We start from the raw sequence: 20,619 nt of genomic DNA on the forward strand, positions 1-20,619 counted from the left end.
CTTTTCGAATGAAATATGCAACCTCGTATACCATTGCAATATTGCTGACAATTGTGCTGCGACCAAACCGAATAGTCATGCAGTTAGAATGATGTCGACGTCGAGGATCAGACAGTGATCGTTCCACCCGATGACTAGAACTATGAGTAACTGCAAAATAAACGTGCTCATTACAAAGAAATTATGTACGATAAACTATCTGCCAGTGGTCCGGCGAAAGTAAAACCAGTTTCAACGTAAGCCTTACTCCGTTCAAACTATCGATCGATTCATAAGTAACAAACAAATAAAATGTTGAATTAAATATTATTCATTACGAAACCAATCACTTCGTAATTAAGTAGTGGCACGCAACTAGTCCAAGAAATTCAAAAGTGAAATTGTGAAATGAATATCAAACAGTGGGCCCCGGCAAGTTTTGCATGAATCTATAAATTAACAATAGTTCCCGGTCTTCGCTTCTAGGAAACAAATGCCGTTGATGAATGTAGTTCCGAGAAAGGACTCGATCAATTTAACTACGACTTTAGAGAATTTGAATAGCTCGCTTTTGAATATCTGGCATTGTTTTTATATGCTGATGATTTAGTTTGACCTAAAATCGCATTTAAGCGTGTAGTCTGAAGACGGAAATTCTAAAATCACAGTTATAATTTCGTATTATATAAATAAGCAGACGGTGTCGGCGTCGGATTGGAATGACTTGACGGATATTCACGAGACGGACAGACGAACACAAAGTTGGTTACAAAAATGGTCTCTTTTATTACTGGCTCCTTTGTTGCCATTTCGCACATTCCATTGACGTAATCCTGTGAAATAAATTCGTGTTGTAGTCGATATACGTGGGCCATTAACACCTGACTACGGTGCAACTTTTGTAACCCCACAGCATACAGTAACAAAACGGGAAATCCCACGTAATAAAGATACGGATTTACCGAGAAAAGCTACAACGCGATTTGTTCCGCCATTTTTGGCGCAGATTTGTTGAATTAGCTTCCTTCCGCAGCTTTCCTTTAAGACTGACGGGAGATTTCAAAGGATGAATCGAAAGTCTTAAAGGATTACATGTGTAGGTAAGGTATGCAGCACCGTTAATAATTGATTAACCTTGAGATTATACGCATGCAAAACGTTTAACTTATCGTGTTACAACGGCGGAGACATAAGAAACGAGCAGTTTTTAAAACAAACACCTACATGACTTTTTGCGTATAATTTGAATGTCTTTAAATGAAATAGCATTATCAAACATACAGTATCAAAAATTCAATGAGACATTGACTTGTGTAATATCAGCAACAATCTTCGGATATACATATTTATTCAATTCGTTTCTATGTTTATTTTTACCGGGATGCCGTCGTAAGTAGTTTTAAAGCCCCTTTGTGATGCATGGCTGACTGAACACGGGATGGTAAACAGGAAGAAAGGCAGTAAGAGGATTTAGCAGGTCACAGGACGGAGGGACGCCTCGAGTGACCTTTTAGGGGCGGTACGAACGAACTCGAAATGTTTACATACACATTAAATACTACTTATACGACCTTGCCGCAAAATGCTACTAAGGAACTGTTTACCCTATATAAATTATTAAGAGGTTAAGCAGACAGAAATGGAAAAAAAAACGTTATGACGTTCATATTTTTTTGTGACGTAGGTTGTTGGTAATTCTCAGGTAGGCAATTGTTTACTCTAGATTAAACTTGTTAAAGGCTTATTGCTTTAGTTTCATCCTAAAATTCTGATTCTAACCGAAAATAAGGAACTGTTCCCTAAATAAATTATGGAGGGAATAAGCAGACAGATGGAATATTAAAAATCGTTATGACATTTTTTTTGTGACGTAGACAGTTGCTATGGTAATTATCAGATTCGGGCAATTGTTATTCTAGTTTCCTTTTGTTATGGCTATTTTATGGCTTTAGTTTCATCCCACAATACTTGTTTTACCCAATACGCCAACCGTATTTTTTTCGTCGAAATAGGTAAACATCTTAAATGTATCCTATGTTACGTAGGCGTTACATAAATTGTTGCTATGTAAAGATGTTTTTGTGATGTAATAAGGTCGGATGAACCCATAAAACAGATCGGGGAGCTTTCGAGCAGTAAAGATTTACCGGTCAAGAGTGACGGAAAAAACAAATGACTGAGGAGAATTCCCTATTTCGAGTTATTATCTGGGAGTCTTTTTGCATGTGACTTGAATATTTGTGTAACCCCTCCCAACACAAGGATTAACTTACTTCATATGATATTCGTTTTTTTAAGTAACCAAATTTTGTTCAACAATGTTTATGTCCTCTTGATAAGCAACAGAATCATTCGTCCATTTATACCATCTACTCCAGTAATTCTAAATGGTACTATGTTGCCTAGAGACCGGAGTTACAAGCTTGATTGCAGTCTATTTATACGAGTTAGGCCCATTAAATGCAGCCGTCAGGAACAATGTGTGAAAACAAAGTAAGGTAACATGCAAACTGCATTCACTAAAATAACATCACGTAGGTACTTAGCCTAAACTTTATACGAGAAAAGAAATAAACACTGGCATTTAAAATTATAAGAAAGGCATAACTTTATCTATTACTTACTTTCAACTAGAGTTTAGCCAGTTGAATCCTGTGCACAGTGGTCCAAAACTCAAATTGAAACGAAACAAAAATACCACTGAACGGTTCTCTCATGCACACAATACGACTATTACTTTTCACACGACCAACACAATGGATTCGAACTATTTATTAAAACAAAACACAAACAAAATTCCTTAAAACAATCTCTTTAAAATATCGTCACCAAGTTCCGCAAGTTGGGAGAAATAAAAGTTGAAGTAAGACGCGAAGGTTAAAAACTGAATGATTATATTGTCAGCACGTGCGGTAGGAACGCGCCGGTCGCCGGCCGGCCGGCCCTGTCGACGTGAGCGGAGTACTGTCAAACTCGCACCAACCAGTGAACCAGCTGGTCCGAGATCCCGGCCCTCTAGCGGACGCACTCGCAACTAAACGAGCCTCCAAGTCAAACGGTACAACCTCAAAACAGACTCTTTTACTTTTCAAGTGAGTGTGGCTTAGTTACGTTATCAGTATTCGATTGTTGATAACGCAATGTTGTTGTAAGTGTTGTAAAATTACTTTTTGATTAGTCAGCCACTTAACAGTTATTGTTATTAATTACTTAGATCCTCAAGAGACCTCAGTCCATTAAAAACCCATAAAATATTTATTTCATATTTTACAGTGTAGAATTTTTATGCGATTGTAACCACTTTCTACTTTAATTAGGACATTTATGATAAAATATATAGGCGTGAAAGTGTTAAACATGTTAAAAATACACTAACAAATATCTCCTCATGTAAAAGAAAAACGAACTTCGCCTTACTATCATTCTACGCTGTGCGATATAACACTTACATCAGTTTTGCTCGAGAATAACTTGTCAAGTGGAACGTATTCACAAAAGATTCTAATAAGGAGTTATCCACCCACTCTCGTCGGCTCCGGCATAGGATCGCGACGGCGGCGCTGCGGCGGTGGAGGGGACGATATTGACTCGCGCCGCCGCCAATGCGCATGTTCTGAATCATGTGTTTCTGTTTTTAAGCTGAACAAACACTGTATAAGAAAATTATCGCTAATAACTACGCCGACAACTAAATCCCTTAATACACCCACAGCTTCAAGCTTTCATAGTAACACTTTTTGTAAAGAATATTGCGGATTTGCGCACTATGCGAAAGGTTAGACGTCTGTCTGTAGACCCAACGGCCTTGACCTCATGCGTAATTAAAAGCTGTATTTTACAGACTATTTTATTACCGTTATTTTTACCGACAGTTTTAATATTAGCTGGATGTTGGTATTAGTCATCGTGAAGCGTAGACGGAAGTAAAATGGAATGCAAAAGAAATCCGATTCGTTTAAGTTATTTTTAAGTTATACGTTTGAGACCAAGACGGGCAGACAAGCTTGGAAATGCAGACATCTCTAAGTGTTGGCTTAGCGCCAACATTCCGGGGGTTTCGTGCGAAAGTCACTTTTTTGTCGGTTTTCGCCTTCGACGATGACAGGCGCAGAGGAAGAAAGGAAGCAATTACTTAGATTTATGGAATCTAACATAAAAAGTACGTGTAGCGGTTGGATTTTCAAGCTCGGAACACTGTTCTCCCAATATACGAGCTTTATGGTTTAAATTGAATGGTTTTGCGCCTTCATTTGTTTTTTTCGGGTCATCTGAGGGCACGGCAGTGCCCCTGCCAAGTCTCGAGCAAAACGGGCACGGCCGTACCATCTTTTCTCGAAGCGATTCGCGGCTGTTTCGCCCCCCCTGTATCTTCGACGTGGACAAAGCTAGGAGTTTAGCTTTTCGGGGAATAATAGTAGGCATTAGAACAAGCTTAAGTTCGAAATTACATGCCAATTGAATTAATGGTTTAGGAGTTACGGTCGATCAAAGTTACACCATTTTGTCACTCACTGACTCACTGACAGATCATCAAAAATCTAAGGTACTTCTAGCAGACTTAGAAACTTCAAATTTTGCACCAAGATAGGTCCTTAGCCACATATAAAGGAAAAATTATAAAAACATTAAAAAATAATATGCCATAGAAAACAATTTTATATTTGCGGTTTGGCAAGAACATTATGTATGGATTTTGACTGCATTGTTAACTTTGTTCGTTGTTTAAGTACCTATTCAATTGGATGAATACATACATAGAATAGAAAAGAATAATATAAATGTAATACACAGACTATCATTAATACAAATTAATACATAAAATTCATAATTCATTAAATTAATAAAGCTAAAACTCCATTGTATTGCGATAAATATTGTATGCGCGCTCGATAGATGGCGTTGTACGTGTCTGAATCGCGCTATGGTTTCGTTACAAAGCGCAGTCTAAGTAGTACTTCAGAATAATTCGATAATTTTCATTTGATAGCGCCACCTGTCTATGAAAAACCATTTCGAAACTAAAAAATATTGTAGTGATAATTGATATTCGGAGAACTTTACGTGTTATTTAGTTTAGTTTAGCTATAGTTTGTAAGTTAGTAGATATATATATGCATATATATATAAGTTTAAGCTTGTTTACATTAGAAGTAACGAAGTCTCAGAGAAGAAACAAAAGAGATAGAGATAGAGAATGGGTTCTAAGCAAAGCAGTAGCTGAAGTCTTAGAAATTATGACACCTAAAAAAAAAGAAAGAAATACACTTACAAAAAATAAATGAGATCCCACCAAAAACATTAAATGTAAAAAAATGCCAAGTCTCTCGATGCAGTCTTTCCATCGTAAAAAGTTTTGAGATCTCATAGAAGCCAAGTCCTATTCAAAATATTTTGTAGTTATAAATCAACATTTAGTAATTGTATCAATAGTTTTCTTTATATTATAATTATAGTGACTTGGCAATGAGCACAAATTAAAAGCTGCTTGATGCCTGGAATTATGTGCAAATGTTACTGACGAGACCAGTGATCAGATTATTTGTTATGTGTGAATCATGATGGTCACTACCGACTACATGCTCCAATACAATAATTAAGAATACCTTACGGGCCATCGCTTTATGAAAGTAAATGAATCGAGAGTACACTAAGACTGACTGCCGTTGCCGAAATTCGGTTGGGACGACACGGATAAACCAAAAGAAAATTAATTTTGTGATATTAATGTTTACGCATGCGGTGTGTGTAACTTTCAACTCCTACAAATATGCCGTTTTATTTGTTTCTTCTTGTGCTCATTGCCAAGTCACTATAATTATAATATAAAGAAAACTATTGATACAATTACTAAATGTTGATTTATAACTACAAAATATTTTGAATAGGACTTGGCTTCTATGAGATCTCAAAACTTTTTACGATGGAAAGACTGCATCGAGAGACTTGGCATTTTTTTACATTTAATGTTTTTGGTGGGATCGGCTTTTACGGCAGTGTGTTCAGTGATGTTGGTACATCGCAAGTGAATAGTGAACCGGTTCCGATCTAATAATATCCAGCAACGCGCTGTATTGTCTGACCGACCTAATATATTTGTAAACAAACCACAAAGTCGTAAACATAACTAGTTACGTTGCTTGTTCATATACAAACAAATAAAATTTTGCAATAAAGAGCAGATGATTTAGTTCAGATTCTTAGAAAAATATTTAAAACGGTCACTGTATTCAAAACTCTTAAACTGCATTTAAGGGTTATCAAATAAGAAAAAAGCATTTTCTCTGCGATGAATTTGTTCTAAGAATATTTATTTACCATCAGTTGATGTTCTATCTTTGAAAAAGCAACTTCGATAATAACTAACTCAAAAATGACCAACAACCTGTTTTAAGTACAATTTAACCCGTTAGATGCAGCTCTGTTTTCTAGTGGCAGAAGTGGTCAAACAGTACAGCGCTTGAAGAAGTCATTGACTTGAAACGTCGACGCGTGCACGATAGATGGCGCTGTTTTTAGTTTACGAACCTGGTAAGTTGTACACTCTTGGTACACTTCGGTATAAAGTGATTTTGGAATATGAGCATAGATGGCGTTACTTTGCCTATTAAAAGATCTTTGTATACCTATGTAAATGTATCTCTAAGTTTACTCATTTGTATTTTATATATATTTTGATATGCATATTATCGCGATCACGTCATTTTTCAACCAACTTTGAGTAAAAAAAATCTAAAAAGCTGTAAATTGTAAACATATATAGAACAGTTTTGCTTACCTATATAAGAAGCGAAATAATGTTGCTATATTGATAAAAACAACAGAAAACAACCCACTTGTATCGTACAACATTCGCATGTGAATGAACCAACAGCTCCAGTGACCACAGAAACCCATACAGCAATCAACGGACTGTTCCATCATTTCGAATAAGGCCTACATGTTACAACCTTCATGGTATAAAATTGTGAAGACAAGACTTGTTTCGTATAAATATCTTTTGTATCGCATATGAGGTTAATGATGTAGAAGTTAGTTCACTTTTCCACAAAAGGATAATATGACTCGTGTTTGTAATTAACGCTTTAATTAATATCAGTGCTAAAGTAGTACGTTCTAACGAAGCTACATCATTAGGGGTTTATTAAAAGTTAATACATTCAAAAGAACTAGTGATTTGTACTGTATATTTTGGGGCGATAGGTGGAAAGTTCCAAGAAATCAAAATCAACAGTAATTTATTCTAATTATACTACTAGTACCTAAAGAAAGCATATTTTTTTAAGGTCAGATGAAATTGAACACCCTTCAACACTTCTTAAATGCTTTTGCTGCGAGAGAAGAAACGGCACAACGAATTCACCTGCCTTTACAATATGGAATACAATATACAATATCAGACAGTTAAGTGTACGAATATTGTCGGAAGGACTTTACTCTGCAGTGCTGCTGCAGCTCACGCCTAAAATAAGCAGTCTTTTTGGGGTTCCCTAACCTAAAAAAAAAGTGGGTTGACTTTTTTCCTGCAAGCTGATTTTTCTATAGACTATTTGTACGGAACAATCTATGACGCTAGTCACACTAAGTAATATAAGAATTTATTTGATATTAGTAAGAAGGTGTAGAAGAGTTTTTGTTAATACTGTGTTTAATAAGTCAATTATTATGTAAGTTTTACGTATTAGTTTTAAGTTATCAACATTTTTATCTTGATAGTAAAAAAAACAATTTATCATAGTTCTATTGTAATTTAAATGTTTTAAACGACTCACAAGCAGCTTCAAAATAATTTAACGTATTTAACAAGGTGCCTTTCCTACTTAAGCTACTTTAACTATACAACATTGCTTTTAACTTTAAGGTACAATTAGCTAACCATAAATAATAAAAGGTGTAATTTACCCAACGGAACCCGCTCGCTAATACTCAACGTAAACATCAACAAAGGGCCTACCATAATTACCAAAACAATAATTTTACAGCAGTGGAAGCGAGATGCCACTATACAACGCTATCTTGCTATCTTGCTCGCACAATTGTTGTGGAAAAACGTTGCTCGCAATTCGTTTGAAAGTTTGGCTGCTAATGCCTCCCATTGTAGACTTTGCCATCGAACAAAACAGTTAAAACAATTTAGTCGATTGTTGGCAGAGTAACAACTAGTTAACGATAGTTCTAAACATAGGTATCAGAAGAAAATAAACGTCAGAGGAGATGGGAATTTATATTTTACATAGCGTCACGAAAGAGTTTGTTTCTTTACACTCAAACCTTTGACCTTCTCAGTCATCCCTACTAGTCAATACTTAATATTATAAATGCGCATGTAACTCTGTCTGTCTGTCTGTTACGCTTTCACGTCTAAACCACTGAACTGATTTTAATGAAATTTGGGACAGAGCTAGAGTTGACTTTGAGAAAGAACATAGGATAGTTTTTATCCCGGACTTTTGTAGAGTTCTCTTGGAAACGCGATATAACCGACATCCACGCGGGCGAAACCGCGAACGAAAAGCTAGTATTTTATAAAGTTAAATATCTATTATACTTCGCTTACTTATTCTAACTCTTGAGTGCTGTAAAGTTTTTATGATCGTCACAGCATGTGTATTACACACTAGCTGTTGCCCGCAACTTCGTCCCCGTGGTTAGAAGATATAAATTATGATTTATAAATCCCGGTTTTTTTCACATTTTCCATTGTATCTTCGCTCCTATTAATCGCAGCGTGATGGTTTATAGCCTAAAGCCTTCCTCGATGAATAGTCTATTCAACACAAAAATATTTTTTCAATTTAGATCAGTAGTTTCTGAGATTAGCGCGTTCAAACAAACAAACAAACCCTTCAGCATTATAGAATAGTATAGATGATAGTCGATCACGAGGAAAAGGATAATTGGCTTATTCCAAAAAAACTCAAAAATTTTTGTACAAAAATCAACTCAAATTGATGTTTAAAAGAGAAATACTGTCTACAGTAGAAACAATCCATCAAGGTTTTTTTAAGTGTCTGTGATTTAAAAATGCGATTGGTCTTTTAAACTAAAATCTGTTAAATCATCTTTCATATTGAACACAACATAATTCCAAGTAATAAAGTAAAAAAAAATGGACTAAAATACATATAGTTTGTATTAGCATATTGATCTGCAAGTAGGTGGTATATAATAGTGTTTATTCTATCATATTGATTTCCTCCAACACCAAAGCAACAGTCATGGTTAACACGGTACGTCAAAATAACAAAACAAGTACAATTTATATGCCGTAGGCCTCTGCGTAGTGTCAGAGAGCGATAAATCATAGATAATGGAAGGTAATGTTATATTAACATAACTTTGCCCTTTGACCAAATCTGTATTCTGAAGCGAATAGGGTATGTTGTATACTGTATGGCTATCTATCTCTTGGTCTATGAAGTTACGGAACAAAAATATTATGATAGGCTAGTAATAGAACTTGTAATTTACTGGATAATGGAGCCAGGGTCATGGAGTCTGCTAATTAGTTTTTAATTAAAGGTTATGGTAAGTTGTTAAATCTATATCCATACTAATATATAAAGCTGAAGAGTTTGTTTGTTTGAACGCGCTAATCTCAGGAACTACTTTTTCAAATTGAAAAATTGTTTTTGTGTTGAATAGACCATTCATCGAGGAAGGTTTTAGGCTATATACCATCATGCTGCGACTAATAGGAGCGAAGATACAATGGAAAATGTGGAAAAAAACAGGGAAGTTATTTATCTTCAAAGGCTTCCGTTCAAAAATTCCTAACATATATCTTCTAACGACGTGGACGAAGTCGCGTGCAACAGCTAGTATTTAATATGCGAAAAACTCGAAAGGACGAACAGCTGAAGGCTATTCTGAGAAGTATCATCAATCTGAATGATACTTGATGCTTGATCAGTTTTATCAAACCTACTGATCAAGGACTGATTAGTCGACAGAAACTCGCAACTAATCACATTATTGACAGATAACAACAGGTGATCAAGTTGTCTAACTTTTCAGAGCCTAGTTAGTAGTTAAGTTAATTACGATGTTTCATAATAGTTGTCCTCCAAATGGATCTTTAACCGTCGCGTTTCAATGATTTAGAAGATGCTATGATTTTCCATTATTAATCAAACTACAAAAGTTTTCGAAATGTATGCAAAACTGCGTGCGTTTCAGTTACATAACTCTATTAAAATTAAAAATCTTAAAAAACCGTTGAAATTGATGTTATTCTTGAAAACACTATACAAAGTATTTGGGATGACCTTCAAGAACTATAAATAAAGTTCAATAATATGTTTCGAACAGAGTTACGAACTAGAACGTAAAATATACAGAATAACACTCATGTTTATGTTTCTCTTGATATATTTGTATATATTTATTCTTGTTTCTATTGAATTATATCGATATCAGCGTTCCATCTATTTGCATTGCGTTGGCAAAGATTCTTCGAGCGATAAGTTCTAGCCTGAGGTTGTCCAATCATTAAAGTTGCCTAACGTTGTTCGTATACATGGTGTTTCGGACATGAGCGTATGGACAAAGGTCATAGTTTAAAATCACTTCAGGGATTAGGTATAAAATATTATGTGAAAAAGCTTTAGCTTGTATCCAAAACACTAATTCCTTTTACGTCACAATCACGTCTCCTTCATTGTTATAGTAACTTATGTTAGTATGATTTGCACTTAGAAGTTGTAACGGTTTAGTCACGTGTAGTTATCGGGACCACCGACCCAGTCCTGCCACCGTGTCTGATCATGATTAAGGACTTCGTTGATCCAAAACTAGTTGAGCAAACCCAATTAACGTGCGTGAGTAAACCTTTCATATGTAAATATGAATCACTTCTTCTGTTGCGGTTTGCTGGTAAAGATTTAAGTATTATAAAACAAGCAGCACCTTTGAAAATACTTTCTTTTATGGCTTGTCTTTCTACAAGTTTTAGGTGTACATAAACTGTTAAATAAATAAATAACATCAGTTAGACAAAATAATAAACGGAATTTTCAAATTTGTTTTTGAAATTGATATTATTTTCTTGGACGATATAGCAAACACCTTATAGAGTCTTAAAAAGTTTATTATTACTAAAATACTCTTACACCTGCTATAAAATCCTGGGTAAGTGTACCTATAACATTCTTGATATTCTTCAAGGTATACACAGATTTCGTCAAATCATCATTTCTACGAATTTGCTAATTCGTGCTCATTGCAAACAAACGCAAGTAGCTCATTATTTTTCTCTCACAATATTAAATTGTTGCCAATACCGTCAGAAGAAACAAGCAAATAAATAATAAAACTCGTAAAATTACGAATCGAGAACATTGTAAGCTAATTAAATGCTTTTGAAATACTGTGTCTACTATTAACGACTTCATTAGGCAATGGTAATAAGATTTTATATTTAGTTTGCTTTGCAGAATTACTAGTTGGAATGAATTTAACGTTATTGCTTTATGACTTAAACAAAGAAATATGTTTTATGTTGAACTGACAGAGAGAGCTGTTTATTCAAAATCCAGTAGAATTTCGAAACATCTATTTGCTTAACAAGATGGAATGTTCACGTTACGAATTTCTGTAATAAAAATTCATGCCCACGCTTATAAAACGTATCTGCCGCATGTTTTGTCTCGCGAATGTGAACATAAATCTTGTGTAATTACATATTAATAATGTGTTAACATTATTTGTAAGTTTATTTTCGTTTGTACATATAGTAGGTCAAAAGTAAGCACTTACTAAATTGAAACTTGACGCCGAGGCTCCGTCTTTTCTCTCTCAACTTATTCCTGAGTATCCTCCTCTTCAAGCGGTTAAGTACTACGTCAGCTTCGTCCACACTCTCCGAGGAGGAAGTATGAACGACTTGAAACGTGCCACTCACGGAATGTCTTCTCTTTTTCGTAAAAACACTCGTGTTTCTATGCTTAGGCGCGATCTCTGATATACCACGTCTATACATTTTCAGACGTTTTTTCATTTCGCAATTGGCCGCGTCGTCCGTTGAAATGTTCATAAATTCATTGTCTGACGTCATATCTCTTACTTTGCAGGAGTGCTGTTTTTCCGAAACTATTTCAGGAAATTCCTGACGTTTCGCTGCTGCTCGTGAATTTGGGGCATATTCAATTGTTCGGCGGCGATGTAGAGCAAACCAATCCGGATTAGAGCTCACTCGAGCACGTAAGCTTTTTAAGTAAGTGTTCAGAAACGATATTTTATTATGTGGGGGATTGTAAACAACACCAGATTTTGAACGGGAGAGATTATCATTTTCACATCGTTTCGCACACCCTCTCAGGGCGGCGTCATTCAGTGATCGGGATTTATGTAGTGCGAGGAAAGGTTCGTTTTCCTTATTCGATAAAACGTCATCGATAACCTGATTATTATCACTTAGCGAAGAAAGGGAAGAAAAAGGTGTGTTCGCTGCATTAATTAAACTCTCTGAATATTTCTCAAGATTCTTTTTCTCCTTTTTGGGCGTTTGATTTATATCGTCACAGGCTTCGTTGTCAGAACTTTTGTAACTGCTTATTTCACTTAGGCCTTCTGACTGGAAAGGGGTGGTTTCGAGGCTATTTGTTTGTAAATTGGTTAAGTTGTTTAATGTGAGTTTACTTGGAATGTTTGAAACACTGCTACTGTCTCGTATAATATAGCTTTTATTTACATTATTTAACCCGACGGGGGTTGTAAACACTCGAGTGTACACTTTGTCACCCGAAATTGAATTATGCTTTTTAACGGGCTTTTTAGCAATAATGTGACGAAAATCTCGCTCTTTTAATGACTGTGTTACCTTTAATGAAGACTCATCAAAATCCGAACTCTTTATTGACACATTTTCGTCATTTGTTTCGACTAGTAAATTTCCATCGCAATCAAAAAGTTGTATAGTCGGGAATCGTATCCCGGGGGATAGATTTCGAGTCCGCAATTCCCACTTTCTGTGACTCGGTTTTCGTAATTGTATACGAATTACGTTATCGTCTATTATAGGGCCGTCACTATCACTGGAATCATCTTTTCCCGCCATATTTACGTGAGAACTCACTTCAAGCATCTGTATCAGGAAGTATTTAATTTTTTACAAATCTATTGTGTGTTCTAGCGCTAATTTGTTTGTTTACAGTCAGCTGTTATAATACATTCTGGCCCGTTGCCAAACAAAACAATCCGGCATTCACTTTAAAATAGCACCAATGTCAATTTTGTTTTCCGAACAGAAATAAATAATGTAACATGGTTAAGTGGTAATATTGTAATGTCGTAGACACACGGCACACCGGTCACTTTCACGCACTGTAAACTGATCACTGAACATCACACTGTAAGCAGGCGGCTGATGTTGAAAACGATTGCATAAGTTCGCGTGTGTGTCGATTGCGCGGAATTGCACCGTCTAATGAGTTTGACGTCGATGGTTTTAATTTGTCCGTGTCGCAGATAGATCGCAGCATTGATTTTCACTGGGGTCGAGTGTCGGGGCGGTGCGAGCGCGCAATTTCCTCTCCCGAGCGCTTTTCCTGCGGGAAGCTCTCTGGGAGGGTCGCCGCGCGGGTTTTTGGTCGTTCGCGACTCCGGACATTTCTGCACTGAGCGCAAATATCTGAATAGTCGAGGAACTATAAATAGTGAACGAACGAGACGGCGATCTGGCCGGCTCCCCTTGAACCTAGTAGTACTAGCGGTGTTTGTATCGGACAACGTAATCTGTGACGTGTGAGCAAGTAACAAATGTTCGCACTGACACAGTTTCCCATTTGACCAGCCGGCGCGACCATATGCATTCGTGACTAATAGTAGCGCAGATGGTCTTTATATAACAACATGTTACGTTTCTTTGCATTCAGTCGGATTCACCTGCGTGAAACTATTTGTGATAAAGCGTAATTGTTGAAGTAATCACGCATCACAATGAAATTACACAATAAGATTAGAATGCACCGTAGTTTCATTGATGATTGTAGCCAGCTGAGAGACACGTGTATTTGATATAAACAAAGTTGTTTTCAGTATCGCATTCCTTGAAATCTTCTACTTTAAATTGCAATTGAAATATGTAGCGATGCATTTACATACGACTTGTTTGAGACATTACAATTTGCATAAGTAGTGAATATGATATGAATGCAGCTCGACAGAGCAGTTTGTCCTTTATTATATTTTCGCGGTGACGTTGTAGCTGAGGCAGGTGTAAACGAGGTTCCATTTATCATGAAATAATTATAGAGTAAATAGGGATATTTCTGTGTATTACAGAATGCTTCGGGAGTTAATATTGTTTTGCATGACTCATTGTAGTATTACAGCATTGTATTGAGATTTGAAGATTTTGTTGTAATGCAGCTTTAAATTTAGAATCGTATTTCGGGGACCATTTGTTGATACATTATTATGTATGTCGGATTTATTTTAGTATCAATGTTACCGATATTACAATCTGCAATGAAAATAATTTTAGATTGTACGGTAACCGAGTAATATAAGCCAATACGCCAAAAAACACCTAAGCGCGACGTATCGCGGGTTCGATCCTCACACAGAACTAACATTTTTGTATTCCATAAATGCCACTTTTGAGTCTTTGTGTATGTGAATTAAATGTTTGCAATTCCTAACTGCGGCATATTGTGATATTTCTCTCGTTAAATGAAAAAATATAATATTGCATACATGATGTTACTAAACATTAAATACGAAATATCTCGTTTTATTTCTTCACCAACAAAATGCAAAGATGCACTCAAATTATGAAATTTAGATTTAGGACACTTTGAAATATTTGTGAAATTCAGACGTTATTTCAGTGAAGCCAGTTTATTATAGTAATTTAATTTAATTGTCAGATTTAATGGACACGGCCTTCAACAATCAAGAATAAGAAGAAGAAGTCCGATTGAATATTGTTTTGTATAGAAAATACTTCTATGATATTTTTAGTGTTCCGTAGGCGAAAGGTAAAAATATCATTTTATTACTAAGGCTCTGCCTCCTAACCCTCTGTCAGACTATTACGCCGGTTGACATCGGGTTTTATCTCATAGACCGTAGTAGCTTAACAGTAGACATTTTGTCAGTTAAAGCATTTTGTAGCCGCTATAACAAAAAAAAAAAAAAAAACGGGAGTTGTATTTTTTTCAAATTTTATATTATTTTTCTGTTTGATTCTATTTATTACTCTCAGACGAATGTCATAAATATTTAAGGGTCAGTTGCAGGTTAGGGTCACTGCCCTAGCAATCGCAGCAACAATAGTTCAAAGCCCCAAGCTTCATAAGCTTGGTGATCTAATAAATACAAATATCGTGAAAAGGTATTGTTTGTTCATTCCCATTAATATTAACTCGGTTTGCTGAACACAGGGCTAACATAAACTGTAATAACAACAAACGGTTGTGAGGGAACATGTCTACAATCACCGCACTTGGCAACAGAATGGTGATTTTGGCATGTCGTTTGAAGCACGTACGCATGGATTAATGTCGACGGACTAAGAAAATATGGAATTTCTAGCCTATGTCTTATATGTTCTGTTTTTCTTTTAGGAATTTCATTTCAGATTAAGTTGTGATTACTCGCATAGAGACACATATAATTCAACTGATGTAGAAATAATGTCATAAGACGAAAGCGGCTATTGGATTAATTAACTGATATGTATTTGCTGTTGCCAAATTGATAAGGGGGCTGGCTAAAAAGTTAGGTTTTAGTGATATGTAATTAGAAGTAGGTAAAACAATAAACAGGACTTTCCAAGTATTAGTATAGTCTAAAGTAGTTGAACGTGTCATTTAGAGATTAATCCTACAATTCAACTAACATTATAAACGAAAAAGATTGTATGCATGCATTGTTTTTTTCAACGGATTTGGACAAGGTTTAGTACACATATAGTTTATAACCTGGATTAACACATAGAATAGTTATTATCCCCATGTTATGTTCCTGTGGGATCATTTTCGGGGCTCATTTCTAGATAGATCATTTCTGGCAACAGCTTGTAACAAATAAATCTAACAACCAAAAAACAAAATTGCTTACTAAGCATTTTCCATAAACGGGTGGTTACTATACTTACAACAGTCACTCATTACACAACATCAAATGTTAAGACAGCGTTCCTTTTGCAACTCAAATCAACAAACAAAAATCTATTCATACATGCGAGCCGTTGCAAATACATCGCACTTGACCCAGACATAGAACATTCTACAGTCTAGAAACTAGGTGTACTGATACGTGACAATTTTTAGACTGTGGCCTAGAAAGGTCACTGTGTTTTGCCAAAGTTGGGACAAGGTCAATTCTGCCATGAGAATTATGTCATTGGCAATAAGAAATAGGTACTTAGTTTATGTTGTAACGGACATTGATTTTTATTACGCTTGAAGCATCTGTTCGTTCAGCTATTATTATACTGGCTTGTTGGTCCAGTGGTGAATGTCATTGACTGATCTACTGGAGATTGTGGGTTCGATTCCCAAGTAGGAAAAGTTTGTGTGTTTAACGTGATCATGATACATGACATGATACGTGATATATACCAAAAGCGATACCGTGACTCTGGCATCCGACATATGTTAACGCCCGTCCCTTAAGCGTGGGTCAGCTTTTCAGCCCGGAAAAAATGACATATAGGTATTATACCAAATGTGTAAAACGCACTGAACACCAATTTACTATATAACACTGAAAACCTGTACTATCGTAATACAAATCATCAAATATTACATCACAACCATATTCTTTACTTTACGATAACGGTTCTTTGTTCAAATATAAGTGACATTTACAACAAAGGTCACATGTATTCTGGATTTCCACGTGGGTTCCGTTTTGGTCCGAAATATTTCAATCGAAAGTCATCATAAAGAAACTGTCGCGTGAGGTTTGCCAAACAGCCGACTTCTCCGGCCGTTTGGCACTTCCCTGGCCTCGCTAAAGGTATATTTCCGTGCACTACGACAGATCGCAGCCGCGTGCGAATGTTCTTGAAATATCAGCTGCGTTGAGGCTGTAAACTTATTTAAATATGTGACCAGCCACATTTATGTGGAAAAGAAAATAAATAATCTTTCTGAAAATGATGGGACGTTAGATTTTTTTGGTCCATGATAGACTAACAGTTTCTTGAGAAAAGTTGTATATTTTAAGAGCCGACGAAAAAAAAGGGGGTTTTATAAGTTTGAATGTCCGACGGTCTCTCTAGTTGTCTGGCTTCAGAACGGATTCATTTATTTCAATTTAGGTTATTTTGTAGTGAAGGTAAGTTATGTGCAAGAGTTAATAGATTTGTTTGATAAAAATGGGTTGTGCTGTTTAAATGTTGTAGGTGAAATTTTTATTGTATGTCAAAAATTTACCGAGTTCTGTTTTAACACTATGTAAATTGACATTTCATCAGTCATGACCACATTGACCTTGAAAATGACATCACAGATTTTGTGACAACAGCATCTGACAAATTGTCACATAAACAGCGCACGCTGATCTGCCGTGGTGCACGGAAATGTACCTTAAGGGTCGATATCAATTTGTATTATGCTAAATAATCACTTGTCGAATCCGAGAAGCAATTTATTTGAATGCCATTAATTGTCCAAGAACATTAAATTGATAGATTCGATAATCAGTTTAAGTGTGATTGATAGTTAGGGTATTATAGGTAATTAACTGTTGAAGACATATATTATTGTCTGTCGTGAATAATAAATTTGCTGAAAATGATGGTCCGTCGTTATTTGTTCAGGAAAACATTGAAGAGGAGATTAATTTGCGTATGTAGGATGATTTTCGTTTGAACAAAATTGGCGTTAATGTAACGTGGGAGTAGAGTGGAACAAATATGAAATGTAATAATGTGTGTTCTTAGAACAAATCTGATACACAAAATAATAGTTTATACTTAACATTTTATTCAATAGAAGGGTTGGTTCAACTTCAATGGGCAGTAGTTCAACTTAAACAGTAGACGGTGTTGGGCTGATAATATGATGATGAGGATGAATATTTAATCTTAGATATATGAGTAGATTCTATATATTAGCATTAGGTACATACACAAGACTTTTAAACGGCTCTATTCTCACTCTGTAAAGACGCCACGTTAAAATACAATTGCACTTTTGACTATTCGAAAAACGCTGAAAGCTTTTAAAACTCATAGCCCCAGTAACTCTAAACACCAGTATTCCCAGTGTTGCATCAATCTTTTGTATAAAAGCTGCACATACAAGACTGCAAGCGTTCGTATGATGGGTGAACAAACAGAGCTATTTGTTATGTCGGACGCAACGGGAGCCGAAGCGACGGAAACTGCAATATCGCAATAATTTGTACTCCGTGCCGTCTGTACAGACGATCTATGAATTGTGTAGATTGGCTTCAAATTGGGAACAGTATGAATAAAAATGATTGATAGTAGTTTTAGTAACATGTAGGCAAGTGGGTTAATAGGAATCCTTATGCGGTAAATAAAGATGAAAGTATCGAAACCTTATACTGAAATCAAAATTAGTACAGAAAAGTTTAGAAAATACGAAGTACATACAATCTGCAGATGAAAATTGAGCCATTTTTTTTAAGCCCTTGATATTTGGTAAACTTTAATGACAAATAATAAGGTAGGTACTACAAAAAAAAAGATGATTTACCAAATATGAAACAAATTATTCGAGGAAATGTAATCTACTTTCCATGCCATGGAAGTATAGCCGATTTTGAATCATTTTAAGATATTCAATAAGTACATTGTTCGAAACTGCCTAAAATCTCCAACTTGCAAAACTCTATTATTAGAAGCTTTTAACAATGTTTTAAAAGCAATTAAAATGTTAAGGACTTCGGCTCTTGTTGAGATGAGTCTAAGAAATACTAAGTCAACATTCGGTTCCTTTGTTGTGGCCGGTCCCAAAACCAAATGGGCCAATGTTCGACGAGGAGGATAAGACAGGGAATGATTAAATACCTTGCACGGGCTAACATCAGCCCTTAATCAAAGTGCTTTTTCCGTTACCGGGGTCAGCTAATTTCCAATCCATGGGGCAGTTAATAGCTACGAGGGACTGTGTATAAACCTTGCCTACTCTTCATTTATCACTGTATACTGTAGGTAGGACTGTTGTTTTATGTGTTGTTTTCTTACTCGTCAATTTTATTTTTGTTACAAACAAAATGAAATGTAACTAAAAACATGGGTGAGAAATGTTTATTGTTAACTTAATCGTGTTCAAATAAATTTGCAAAACTGAAAAACAAAACGAAAGTAGTTAGGTACTTGTAACGCGAATAATGTAACAATCTATCTCCATATCCCAAACTGTATGCTAAATATCCTGCAAGCAGCAAAGTAAACATTTTTGAAACAACCTTTAAATATAACAATAATGGCGCAAAAGGGAACGGTATAATCCTAAGCGAAAACGTTCTCTGAATAGATGATAATAACAAAACAAAACTTGTAAAAGATTCTTCAAGCAACAAACTAGGGACAGAACATTTCTCAGATGTTACCGAAATATGTTGTCAACTAAATAGTTCAGACTTAGGAACAACAACGTCCAAAGTCCGACAAGGAGGTGTTATGCAAATTAATGTGTATACAAGTAAACAAACCAAGTCGGGAACAATACTTACTATGAGACTTTGAAGGAGAATCTGAACTTGTTGTTAAGCGAGATGGCGCTACTTCTAGTTTATTGCGCCATCTTTTTTTACTCTAATATGTATTATCCCACCCAAGGTGCACCCAAGGTGATTATGAGAGCCAGATGGATTTATCACAACGGGAAACCATTCTTTCAATCCTTTCTTTCGATTTCATTTCCATAAAAGCATACAATACTTAGCTTTACAGACTATGGTTATTTCAGAGGATTATGGGAAAGTACATTGAAGCCCCCAATGCCATCTTGCTTTTAAAATGGTTGGTAGTTTCTCGTGGTAGGCGGGTGGGATATCTGAACTTTACCTAAACTAGCTGGATATTCTGCTTTGCTTCTGCTTACTTCATTTGGGTTCGTTTAGAATTTTGGATTTGATGTTTATTTTCCTCGTATTTGTTTGGTTTTAGGATTATCTCTTGTTCTATTTTCGATGATGATCGTGTATGAATGCGAAAGGGATTAAAATATGCTTTTAGGTTTAGGTCCAATAGGTTTTATTGATGAATGATGCGTAAAATATAACTATACAAAATCAGCGTTAGCGTTATTTAGGTAGATAATATGATTTACTTTAGGTCATAATTCATTCAAACAAATCCCATTTATATTTAAAGGGATTAGAACTCACGTTTAAACAAATTAAAAAACAAAATCATTTAATTAAATTCTTCCTTATAAAACTCAATTTAGTTTAATGTCCGAAGTATTACTTAAATTCTCACCTGCGAACCACAAAGAGCCGTCAAATGGAAGACGAAGCCTGTTTTTATTGCCCCCATTCATCAGCTTAAGTTTTGTTGTTTATAGCCAACGCTTGCCCATCCGTAAAATACAGGAGCTTACTTTATTCATCTCAATTTGCCTGACAATCGTATTTACGAACATTGCGCCTTAGACTATGGTTATGGATGTAAACCCACTGCCGACAGAATTTGCATTCGTTATACGTCATTTT

General features: G+C 35.6%; 1 protein-coding gene across 3 annotated transcripts in view; it reads right to left on the reverse strand.

Moving 5' to 3' along the window:
* LOC113497692 overlaps positions 1–13,997 on the reverse strand; it is an 84,491-nt gene extending 70,494 nt beyond the window's left edge. The window contains exon 1 of one of the 3 annotated variants that reach the window (XM_026877374.1): positions 11,734–13,997. In XM_026877374.1, the coding sequence (XP_026733175.1) occupies positions 11,734–13,060 (1,327 nt within the window). In that variant the 5' untranslated portion in view covers positions 13,061–13,997. The remainder of the gene's footprint in view (positions 1–11,733) is intronic. The other 2 variants (XM_026877373.1, XM_026877375.1) reach the window with 2 other exon arrangements.
* Positions 13,998–20,619: the final 6,622 nt, after the last annotated feature.

The sequence above is a fragment of the Trichoplusia ni genome, chromosome 9 (genome assembly GCF_003590095.1).
Source record: "Trichoplusia ni isolate ovarian cell line Hi5 chromosome 9, tn1, whole genome shotgun sequence".
Classification (NCBI taxonomy): Eukaryota; Metazoa; Arthropoda; class Insecta; order Lepidoptera; family Noctuidae; genus Trichoplusia; species Trichoplusia ni.